Genomic DNA, 11,979 nt, shown 5'->3' with positions numbered 1-11,979 from the left:
AAGATTCTCAACCAAAAAGTCCTCAAATTAATTTTTTGTGTGTAAATGTGAAAATCTGCAACAGCGGTTTACACATTTGATTTACACACTTAGGTTTGTGAAATTTTCGAATTGTGAATATTCCGAAAAACGGCTTCTTTATTTGAAAACGGCTTTAGTGTAAAGGTATACAAGTAGTCATATTACCGGTTCTGCTGCCTGCTCTTGGGGGCTCTGAAATGAAGATCGTCTGGACCCCGGCAAAGATCTAGAAAAATCTTTTCCGAGCTGGTAAACTTCTGCTTCTAGTTGTTCGGATTGAGAGGAACCTCTGCGGGAACCCCAGGCATGATCCGGATGAAGTAAGCTCGTGCATTCACCTACAAATAATCCGTGATCTTATGAGAAAACACACGCGACTAGTGTACTACTCATTACTTCCTCTGCTTTTCTAAAACTGTGAAAAATTGATTAAGTGTGCAAAGAGCCGCCTAGGTATTCGCAAATCGCGTTTTTCGACGAATTATGACGAGAATTGACTCATCTGATATATGTAATTTATTCCTCCACTCGTTACATTTTTATTCTTTAGGGTAATCTACTTGGTTTGCATCCTTCATCCTCCTAAAGGTTTGCAATCGTCACGACCATTCTACCTTCAGATCGATACCATTCCGCAAAGATTCTCAGCCATGAGTTTTCTCCTCATCCTATGGATCTTTATTCTTGGATTCCTCCTGTATAATTACTTGTAGTGTTTGGTATTTAGTTCCTCTCATTTTATGTCCCATATTTAAGTTTGCTTTCTTTGATTGCCATTTTTATAATTCGCTTTTTCTTATGCATAAGTAAATTTTCAACTTTTTCCGGTATATTCAAAGCTTAAATGCCTCTAGTCTTTTCTTTTCAACACTTGTATTCTTTCGATGCTATGAAATTTTCTGAATATTTTACTATTGGCGTTCGTGGTAGCCTTTTATTAATGACCGTTTGGCGGTCTTCCTTTTTTCAGCTAAAAAGACTGTCTCGTCATCGCATGATGCTTTGTGGTCATGGTAGAGGTTGTGTATTATTCCCATGGTGTTGAGGTCTATCTTTTTTTAATAAAATTTGTATGACTTGGTTTATCAAATGCCTTATATCCAAGTGATATCATGCTGATTGCAAACAGTGCCTCTTTTCTCCCTTAGATTTTACCGAATCTGAACTGTGTGTCGCTCAGATCTGCATGTTTTTTCTTGTATTTTCTATTATCGGTTTCCTCAAAGAGGATTTTCGTCCTTTTTGGGAGCCGAAATACCTATCTATATTCTCCAGATTAATTTGTCAGAAATATAAGAAATATAATCATGTTTGAAGAGTTGTGCAATGAAGTTCTTACGTGTTTCCATTCTTTGTTCAATTTCTGGTACTATTTTCCCGTTGTAATCGTCCAATATATTTTGCGATTTGAGTTTGCAGTTGGTGGCTTCTTTAACTTTTTATATAAATGTTGAAACTGTCGTGTTTTGCTTGCAGTTCCCCAATTTTGTATCTAGTAGTCTTCCTTTGCTTTGCCGATATTTGCACCGAGTACTCTTCCTGTTTCATTCTTTTTTATGTATAAGGTTAAGAATTTCATTGATCATTCATTCTTTAACTTAATCGTTCCTTAGTATAGTTACTATGATTCCAGTAAAGCCGATTTAATTTTTGTCCCACTTTTCGTTTATAATTCTGCATTTTTGATGGTCTTTACTTTCAGAAACTGTTTAGTTCTCGTTTATTTTTATTTGAACTTCATTGTGTTCCTTAGATGCACTGTATAAAGCCGATTTGTTTGGTCATTTTAAACTGTGATTATTGTCACAGTCACTCCAGATTGAAAAACAGCCACCAATTCACAATCTAATTCACGCCATAGAGAACTAAAGTTTTTGCTTGCGACAAACTTGGGACTTATTTGTGTATGTTGTTGTATGTGTATTTACCAATGGAATCAACATCATCGGATACGCTTCTTTGGTCTCCAAATGTATTCCTCTTGCCGGGCCCTGCAATTGATCCTCTTGGCGAAGTATGCGGGGATTTGGTTCTTAATTGTCGGGGATCCTCTAGTCTGCACCACACAGCTCTATCATCTAAAAATGCCTAAAAAAATTAAAAGTATTTTAATTAATTCATCGATCATCTATTTTCCGGCATATCAGTTTAAGAATCGTTTGGGTAGTATTGGACGTTATCTTTAATTATAAAGATTAATTACCTTTTGTAAGTCAACAGAACATTCTCCCAGAAAATCATGTTCGTTGTGCGGAATCAGATCCCACAAAGTAATTTCTAGAACTCGTTCCATAAGCTCATCTCCAGGTACGTTCATGAAGCTGAGATTAGCATTCCATATTGGATTTTGACTTGCAGGGGCCACTTCTGTCTGCTGACAATGCTCTTCTGATCTAGAAATTTAAATAGCTGTTTTGAATTCTCAACTAGCGTCTTTTATTAGGCTTGAATCATCAACTATGATGCTCAGTGCATGCCGGAAAATGGTTTCATCAGAGGTGACGTCGTAAAAATTGAAATTATTCTTGTTTTTTTCGTTTTGCATTTGAAGTGTCCAGGGAAGAAGCGTGTAAAGCTATTTTGGCCAAACTGATTGGCCAAATTGAGTGAATCTAGCCGATCGACGGGTTTTGACCGATTTTATTTTCTTCATTAATACTCGGAATAAACACTATGTCAGCAGATTATGCGATATTAAGTTTTTATAAGTGCATACAGGAAAAAACCGTGCCAAGTCATCACCATAGTAGGTAAAAACGTGCAAACTCCCAAACAATCACTGAAATAATGACGCAAATCCTTTAGTTTTGTTACGGTATCAAATCCTTAAAAACTTCAATTCTCTGGGTTCCTGGAACATACAAAGTGCATATCTTTCTGGACTAACTTCTCGGAGCCTCTTTATACAAAGACAAAATCGTCGCCCTGAAGAAAAGATTAGTAGTTTCCGACAGGCTTCTTCCATTTATGAAATAACAGTTCTAGCATGTTTAAAAATTTTTTTCGCCATTCACGGGATAACCAGAAGGAGTATTCAGGCAAGTCAGCATCCCTTTTAAGTGACGGAACAAACTAATCATCCTAAACTAATCAAAAAGTGTGTTATCTCTTATATAAAGTTGATCATCAAAGGCAGAAACAGCCTTTGATGAACAGGAAAACAGAAAATGGATATTTATCTGAAACTTTAGATGTTGAAAAATTTATACAACGTACAAATAAATGTATCCAGCTAAACCTGCATCCGCGTCAGATTTTCTGTACCGCATTTAATATCAGTTTTGGTGATCATCATTTTGGTACTCAAAACTTGCACAAAATGCAAATAAAGATGAAATAACTCGTGAAATACAAAACCTTACAGTATAAAACCGAAGTCATAAAAAAGGACCGACGTTTTTTACTGCAGAAAGAGTGGCCAGAAATAGAACTAGACACTGGCAGAATACAGAAGCAATCGCTAAAAAAGTTCAGAACAAGATAGAAGAAGAACAAGCCGATGTGAAAATAACACATGGAACGGAAAGGCGGCAAAAAAAGTGTCAATATTAGAGGTAGTTCTTGATTGTCTCAAGATAGTAAATGTTTTAATATAAAATTTTCCTTTTCTATGCGATTTGATAGTTTTTCACTCACGTTAATGGTAAAAGGCACAACCTCACGTAGGCCTCTGGTAAAGCTCCAAAACCGAGGCTTTCGTCTCGGGGTGCTAAATCGTCTCCAGCTAATACGGCAATTACCAGCTCCTTCTTTTCATCGTGGTACCAAACTTGAATTTGTATTCTTCCAGACACAGTCCGTTCCTTGGCGAGTTGTTCCTGCAAGATATTACTTATTTCTTCAATGAAATAACTAATAGCACAATTATTTTTTATTTTCTGGATTATTAAATGGGATGCACGAGTGGCGCTTTCCTTATCGCTTATACAATTAGATATACAACTTATGAATAGTTCGCGTTTTTATTATTTAATCCTGCAGATTTTTCGATAGAGGAAAAAACATTCTAATTTTCGTTCCTAATAATTTTTTTCCAGCTTAATTCTTTGGATATTATTTTAAGCGCGAGAAAGAAATGATCATTGTTACTAACAGCGCGCTATATTTTTCAACGACTCCGTGTGTTACCGTTTTGCTTGAAACTGAAAGGTGGTCGGTCCATTTGAAACTGCTGCAAAAATGCGCAAAATGCTTGGATGTAAAAATGGGCTAATAATAAACCATAACAAAAACTAATAAATTCAATTTTGAATATGCCACGAAGACTAAAAGCTATTAGAGCCGCTGTCGGCACAAATGCGAAATATTTACTCTTCCTTTCCTGTGCTGTTCCTATGTTGGGTTTTTTTATTTTTTAATTCTATTAAAAAGCAAAATGTTTAAGACACTGGGTAATTGGTAAATATGATGTAATTGCACAAATTTTCAAAATAAAACAATGATGTAATAAAGCTGAAATTATTCAATAATTAGATACCGAGATGTGGATATTTTTGTCAGTATATTTTTCAGTTTTTTGTGTCAATATTGTTGTAAAAATGTACCAATCCCCGTTTCATTCTTAATGTGGTAAAATCTAGTTCAAAATCTAAAACATCAATAATTTCTAGACAAATGTAGTATTTTTGTTTCACATCTAAGTTTTTGTATGCGTAACTCAGCTATAGATAATTCTGAAGAAAGAAAAACTATATCGATTTCGGTTTACTTCTGTACAGAATGTGATGCCGCAAAATCCTCCTGCTCGTTTAAGTTTTTCCCATTTCCACAAGAAAAACAAACCATCTATAATACATTTTAGTGAAATGGGCCATTTGAACTTCCTCCCAAATTAAATAGCCAATTATGTTCTATCAACTAAACTTGGCCGAGTTGCTTGAAGATGTTTCACGGTATTTAAGGATAAAATTGTGGTTTGTGCAAGATGGAGCTCCACCACATTTTTGTTGTATTGGCCGTGGGAGCGTTATTGCTTGGCCAGCCAAAAGTCCGGACTTCAATTCTTTGAATTTTTCAATTTAGTCTCAATTGAAAGATAGAGGTTACAAGGAAACGATTGGTTTGCATGAAGAATTGCGGCAAATAATATACTTTGAACAGTGACTATAAGGAATTATTACGAATTTTACATGTTTTAGTATTGAAAATTCTTGATTTGTTAGATTATTAGTTTCGCGTATTATGAAAACATAACGTTCGTTGAATGCATTTATCTCGAGAACGGGTCGGAATTTCGATACGAAAGAAGATTAGTTAATTTATGGAGAAATTGTTGCTCTTTAAGATTTTTTAACTGGATGTGATGTTACACTTACAGGGTGGGTATTTATTACTTTAAATATCGGCAATATTGGTCGCAAGTAGCGCCGTCTATGAGCACCGCGGAAATTGTGCCACGCATTATTTTCGTCATAAAAAACCTACTTATAATCACAAAATTTCAAATTCCTAGCCCAGATATTTTCAGCAAAATGGCAATAAAACGAATTAAAATTACAACTTTTATCACCCCGTACTAAAGGGTCACAATTTGACGTGTAGTATCTGCATCTTTCGCATTTCCCATTCTTAATAAATCGCCCTGTATTGCAACCACTGCTCACTCTATACTAAACTTAAATCCCTCTCATTATCCCTTTGGGATGAATAAGCATCATTTCATTTAACTAGAGTCCAATAAAAAATGTTAATGCAACTTAATTAGCAATATGAGGAAATAACTCTTCCTAGTAAGTCACGATTAGTAGAGTCCATGCAAAGTGTATTGATTGCTCGAAAATAAGATAAAGAGAAACTCGGAAAAACCCGCCTACAATTAATGCAAACCTCAAGTGTAATAAACAAAAAAATATATGCGACACATGCGGCAACCAAATTTAAAAGCACTCAAATCCAGCCACATTAAATCCGACCAATGGAATGTGGGCTGTAGCCTATGGAAAAAACTGCTTTTTACTGCCCCAATAAGTTTCAACGATGGCAAATCCAGTCTTCATTGAGTTCTTACGTTGATTACAGCAATCAGTTGTCCATAGATCTTGGAATCGTTTGCTTATCCTCAGCTGTTTAGAATCTTAAAATATTGAATAGCCAATATAATTATTGCACTAAAGTAATCACTAAAAACTAATTAAAAGCATTAAAGACAAGCACAAAGCAACAAGACAAGAGATAGCAGTGACAATAGCATATCAAACGTGCCAGTTGGGACAGACAATAGCGGGTTTTCAAATGGAAACATGGTCACCCACTTAAAAAATGTTGAACGTTTGAAACGAATGCAAATGTTTATCCAAAAGAAAATTAGATGTTTATAACAAAACATGTTTTGAGTGTGTGACCACTTGAAAACAAAATTTCGCGTACCTATTAGTGTGTCTCGGGCAGCTCCATCTTTTGAGGGCCACGTAAAGGATTGTTAAAAGAAACAATGTATATTGGTTAAAATGCTTTTAATATGGTATAGTTACTACGCACACATTTAATATATATATCTTGTTTTGAGACAATACTGTCCCAGCTGACACATACTATTTCTTCACTTAATTTAATTTTTAACACCTGATGGTACTTGTTTCAATCCTATTCTAGCTAATACTTGAAAACGAACCGAAGTGTTTTTCTGAATTGAAAATCCTTAGAAAAGTTGTTAGGCAAAACATAAACAAAGGCGAAACAAGACCATGTCAGGCCGTGGTTAAACTACTTGACATTTTCTAATGTTCATATCTATTTTACAGCTATTAACATGTACACACTATTTATTCCTAGTGAAATAAAAGTTTTCATTATTACCTACTAAAAATAAGACTCGATTCTCGAGAAGATATTGTCCTTGTTCATATAAAAACTAAGATAATCAGTTTATATAGTTATTGAAAAAATTAGCTAGATTTGCGATCATAGTATGTATTTAAACACAACTTTCCGGCATTTCGTATGTGAAAGTTCTCATACGCCTCGAGATGCTAACTCACAGAGCGCGAAGTCTTTGATTTTTATAACTCTTTACCTACAGAAAATTATTTGGTCTACTGTTTAAGTCGCAGGTGAAATATATAAAATTCAATAATTTAATGAAGAGTGTACCATTTCAAATCACCGATAGTTTAAAGGGTAGATACTGATTAGTGAGACCATGGGTTTCTGTGAAAATCGCTGGGATTGCATGGATGAATCAATGTAATTTCATGGATTTCTATGGGTCATTCTTAATCTGTGGACTTTGTTTGAAAGTAGAAAACGTATTGCAGGCTTCGCAACGGAAAGATTAACTCTAAATGGATGCACGTTTCAAACAAAGACAAGTCAAAATATGCTCAGTCTTGTACAGGATCGGGGCTCAATTTTGCATAAATTATTTTTTATTAAGTTGGTAGAATTGTAGTTCAACGAGTAGTGTACAGTGTACGTTGTCTAAAACAGATAATTAACAGAAGCACAAAACCCCAAAATATAATTTTTGAAAGAAAAAGTAAAAATAATCTAGTTTTAGATAAGTTATAAATGTTCGAAGAGGATTAATATTTTCAAGAAATATTTCTTGGGTATTTTTTCTCAAAATGTTTCTTTTAGAAGAACAGAATTTCCCCACGCCTTCTATTACATATTGTTAAAGCGTGCTCTTATTTCACAATAAGGAATTGTTTATCAGAAGGGAATCAAGAGCTACCACCTAGACCTAGACACACTTGGCTCAAGCCGTAAGATAAAAAATAAGTAATAATAAAAAATTAAAGTTAGGAAATGATCTTGTTTTAAAAGACAAAAATTTTGTGGCAAAAGTCCAAGGTTTTGCGAAAAAAAATTATCTGACAAGACGTTGGAAAAAAACACCAATATCTATTGAAATCAGTTGAGTTTGTGAACATTTTCGAAACAAATGTCATATAGATATTTAGTCGTAGTAAAACAAATGTTTTGGGCTAAATTATAAGCAAGCACTTTTATGGCAGCTGTTTTTCAAACGTTCTTAGCACCTGGGCTTAACTTGTGATAACAAGTGATATTATTATTAAGAAATTGCATTAAATTTTCAGTTCGTCTTGTTATTCGTTTGTAAACATCCCTTTTGCATCCTTTGCTATTGACTTTTTTCCATCTTGGCATATTTGAATTTTAGTCTCCATTGATTATCTTTTGGATGGCGTTATTTAGTTCACTTTCAGGTCGTTGTCTGCTCCCAAAAAGTCCCATTTATGGTGTTATGTATCTTTCCAAATGGAAGGTGTTCTGCTAATGTTCCAATTTAATCTGTTAGTTAATTATTACTTGTCTGAGAAGGATTCTTCGTTGAGTCCTGATGATTTTGTGTCAGTCGCTTCTGCACAATTTCCTTTTATTTTTCCTTTTATAATTGAAATTATCCCGGTACCATAATTTATTTACCGTCTAGATTCTAGCTTATTTCTTTTGCCATAATTCGCTCCAGGATCTTCCTCAGCAGCCGTAGAAAAGAAACGCTCTTCTGCACGAATATCCTTGTGCAGCATTCTGATTTTTGGATTTTTCCATGCCATTCCCGATTTTTAGTTACACTATTGTTTTCTTCTACAGGTTCTTTTGATTCACTTCTGTATTTATTTGCATTTTTCTACATATTTTGGCTTCGGATTTCCCGGGTTTGATAAATTTCTAAGTAATTTTTTGCCATTCTTCCTGGCTTCTTTTTTCTGAAAAAACTGGGGGTCTGCTGCTTCAGAGCGGAAATTGGGGCATTGCATGCAAATTACCATCACTAGACTTATAGGCTAGACTTCTTGCAAAAAATAGTTTTTTTACAAATAAAGACTTTATTTATTTATTTATTTAATTTACATTATATTTATTTTTATTTACCTTTTTTTACCCGAGTTTTCTTTATTTTTAATGGGTGGAATTATATCAAGCATACTGAAAATGCTATTCACAAAGTCTGGCCTAATAACGAATATTCTCTATATTGCGCTTTTTTGCACAATTTTTTTCAAATTAGCTTGTAAAATGCATTAATTGTAATTGTAACAACAATATTTTTTTTCCTTTCCTGCAATATATTTTCGTCTTTCAAAGCTCCTGTTCATTAATTTTTTTCAAAATGCAGAGCACTATCTATTAATTTTAGGCTTCAAATTGTTGATTCCATCGCAAACCCATTTTATTGACATTAATTAAACCTTGTTATTTCTCAATATGAATGGACGGTATATCAAACCGGTCCCGTGTGAAAATATTCTACATAATACACACTTGCAGTAGTGAATATAAATTTAGAACATACGAGTGGAAACCATTGTATTAATTATGTAAAAATTATCAAAAATAATTAGGAAAATTATTTTTTTGCCATTGCCATTTGCCAAGCAGTAGTCTGACAATAAAGTCTTGCTTACATATCTACTAGTCTCATAGAAGAAGTAATTTGAATACTTGTAAACAAGATTTAACAATATGTACAGGTTGTCATCAAAGGCCATAATTGAGAATGTAGCTAGAAAAGATTTAAAACAGTTAAACAAGAATTATTAAATTTAATTCGATGAGAGCAGAAAGTTAATATTTTCCGCTACTAGATAGAAAAATACAATTCAAAGTTTGATGAGTTTTTGATATGTTCTATTAGATAGAGTTTGTTATATATTATTAAAAAAAATTGTTGTATCAAAAAACAAGTTGTATCAATATACCTACAGACTTTAATGCATGTAAGATTTGTTGCAAATGGATTCGAAACTCACTTGTGCTCAGTTAAAATCAAATCATTAACGTGTGGCACCTTGTACGTAAGATATTCCACTATCCAACTTCTTTCTAAGCGTTTTCAGATGATTTTCAAGCGCGATTAGATTTAAATTCAAAACCGATTTTCAATAGAAAGTTGGGGTTTTTAGGAGGCCGGCCGTGTTAGCTAAACCTACTTTTCAAATCCCTGTCTGGTTTCGTTTGGCAGAAAATGTATTCCCAAAAAAATTCTAATCAACTTAGTGTACACGATAATTAGGAGAAACATTTTTAAGACTCACTGGCTCGGTAAGAGGCTTTTGATCTTGGCTCTTACTTATCATATTACTGGGCGAAAAAATATGGGATTTTGGTTGTTCGGCTTTTGTTCTTGCTTGACTATCACAAATTTACCAATTTACGAACGGAAAACGGTCCACAAACTCGAGTTTTGCGGCCGTTACTATAACTGTAGCCGTAAATGTAAATTACAGCCCGCAAAATCCCATTTCCCATCCGTTAGTATAGCAGGGGCCGTAAAAGTAAGTGTCACTTGAACATACTTTATTACATCGAATTTTATATTCAGCATTAAAAGCCAAACCAAAGTATTAAATTGTCAACTTAAATCACACCGGTTCTACGATAAATACTTCTATTTATCTCGCCCGCGAAAAACTTACGTACTTTACTGGACTCAAAGGCCATTTCTCTCTTGGGATATTAAAGCGTGTTTTTGCGGCTCTCATACATAAATAAATAGTTTTTAATAATTTCAGTTAAACCGCTAAAACAGTTTCAGTCCAGTTCATAGATCAAGGAAGTAAAGTCTTAATAAAGCTCAAAATTGATTGTCCATTTCAATTGATTGAAGATTAATTAATAACTTTCCGGGGATGAGTTTTATACGCTCTAAAGACCCTAAGTGTAACTTATGTAGCCACACTTTTAATGAGACTTAGAAGCTAGAAGCAACTTGTCTCCAGTCATTCACATGCTATGGATATTTTTTTCTATTAAATCAAATTTAGGAAAATGCTATAATAAAAATTAAGTTGTAGATATGTTCCTTCACATATTTCTACAAATTCTGTCTTAATTTACATGTGAAATCTACTAAAACTGAACGGAAATTAGCAATAAGTACTAAGAGAAAACTTCATTCAGTTCAATTAGATGTGAATGATGCAACAAATAGTTAGAAGGGCTTAATATTTAACCATTTACTTGACTACAGGAAACGAGTATTTTTATACCGGTGTTTTTGGAAGTTTTCTTCTGGTCGGAGATGATGGCGCTTTGTCATTGTCGGAGTCTGAAATTAGAAAAGAATTAGTTAAAAACAGCTATTAGTAGACAATAAATCATCTTTATTTCTTGCAAAGAAGGCTATCGGTATGATATGGGTTCAGGCTATAAAGTGGCAAAGGAATCTATTAATCTAAGCGCATCTTTCTAGTAAAGTTGCTCTCTTATAAAACAACGGGAATCTATAATCGTTCAGCTGTAGAGGTTTTTTGGCCATTTTAATTGTACCTATCAGTATTTCTGATATTTTTGGTATATTTATAGGTTTGTGTATTGGTGTGCAATGCGCGGTGTTGCTCACCAAAAATTTAGTGTTATCTATAGAAATGCATATTTCTAGACTTTAGAAAGCCTCAATGTTTATTTATTTAAATTAGAGTCTTTAATCGTATTAATACAGATGAAAGTCAATAATTGTTATTGTTTCATTCGAGACTTTATCTCACGAGAGAACTAACCAAGGGCGGATCGACGGGGGTGATGAACCCCCTCCTTGTGCTATTATCTACTAACGATAATTGTTCTAATTTCATAGACATCAAAAGACTAAATTTGTATTGTAAATTGAGTAGATTCCAGGAAACATACGTTTCCGCGTATCATATACCTTCCTTAGTTAATCTTGTAGAAAGATTATAAAATTGAATCAGAAATAATTCGAAATTTGCACATAAACAGTACAACGAAATTTCGCATGATTTATGAGGTAAGAGTAACTGCTTCACTAGCCTTTAATGAAGTCTCGTCTTGCCGAGAGCATGGAACATAAAAACTAAGCCTGGGCAAAGCAACTCTAGTTGGTCGTAAAACGTAGAGTTTAACGTAATGGCTCGGTATTAGTAGAGAAGCGAAATACATTGGAGGAAATCAAAGACAACTTCAGACTATTAGACAGAATATTTCCTTCGTATGATAATCTGTCCGTTTGAAGTGTGCAATTATCGAAAAATT

The 11,979-nt window shown here is 33.9% G+C and overlaps 1 protein-coding gene across 1 annotated transcript in view; it reads right to left on the bottom strand.

The window, feature by feature from the left end:
- Positions 1 to 11,979, bottom strand: part of LOC109533198 (regulating synaptic membrane exocytosis protein 1) — a 52,187-nt gene that overhangs the window by 4,901 nt on the left and 35,307 nt on the right. Inside the window, exons 11-15 of the mRNA XM_048669074.1 lie at positions 10,977 to 11,035; positions 3,658 to 3,839; positions 2,225 to 2,414; positions 1,950 to 2,109; positions 187 to 359 (exon numbers count right to left, since the gene is read on the bottom strand). Of these exons, the coding sequence (XP_048525031.1) occupies positions 187 to 359; positions 1,950 to 2,109; positions 2,225 to 2,414; positions 3,658 to 3,839; positions 10,977 to 11,035 (764 nt within the window). The remainder of the gene's footprint in view (positions 1 to 186; positions 360 to 1,949; positions 2,110 to 2,224; positions 2,415 to 3,657; positions 3,840 to 10,976; positions 11,036 to 11,979) is intronic.

This window comes from Dendroctonus ponderosae, unplaced genomic scaffold (assembly GCF_020466585.1).
Source record: "Dendroctonus ponderosae isolate FM_Combo_2020 unplaced genomic scaffold, Dpon_F_20191213v2 Dpon_F_20191213_8, whole genome shotgun sequence".
Taxonomy (NCBI): domain Eukaryota; kingdom Metazoa; phylum Arthropoda; class Insecta; order Coleoptera; family Curculionidae; genus Dendroctonus; species Dendroctonus ponderosae.
The sequence above is the reverse complement of the archived record's forward strand: the minus strand, read 5'-3'. Positions and strand labels throughout refer to the sequence as shown.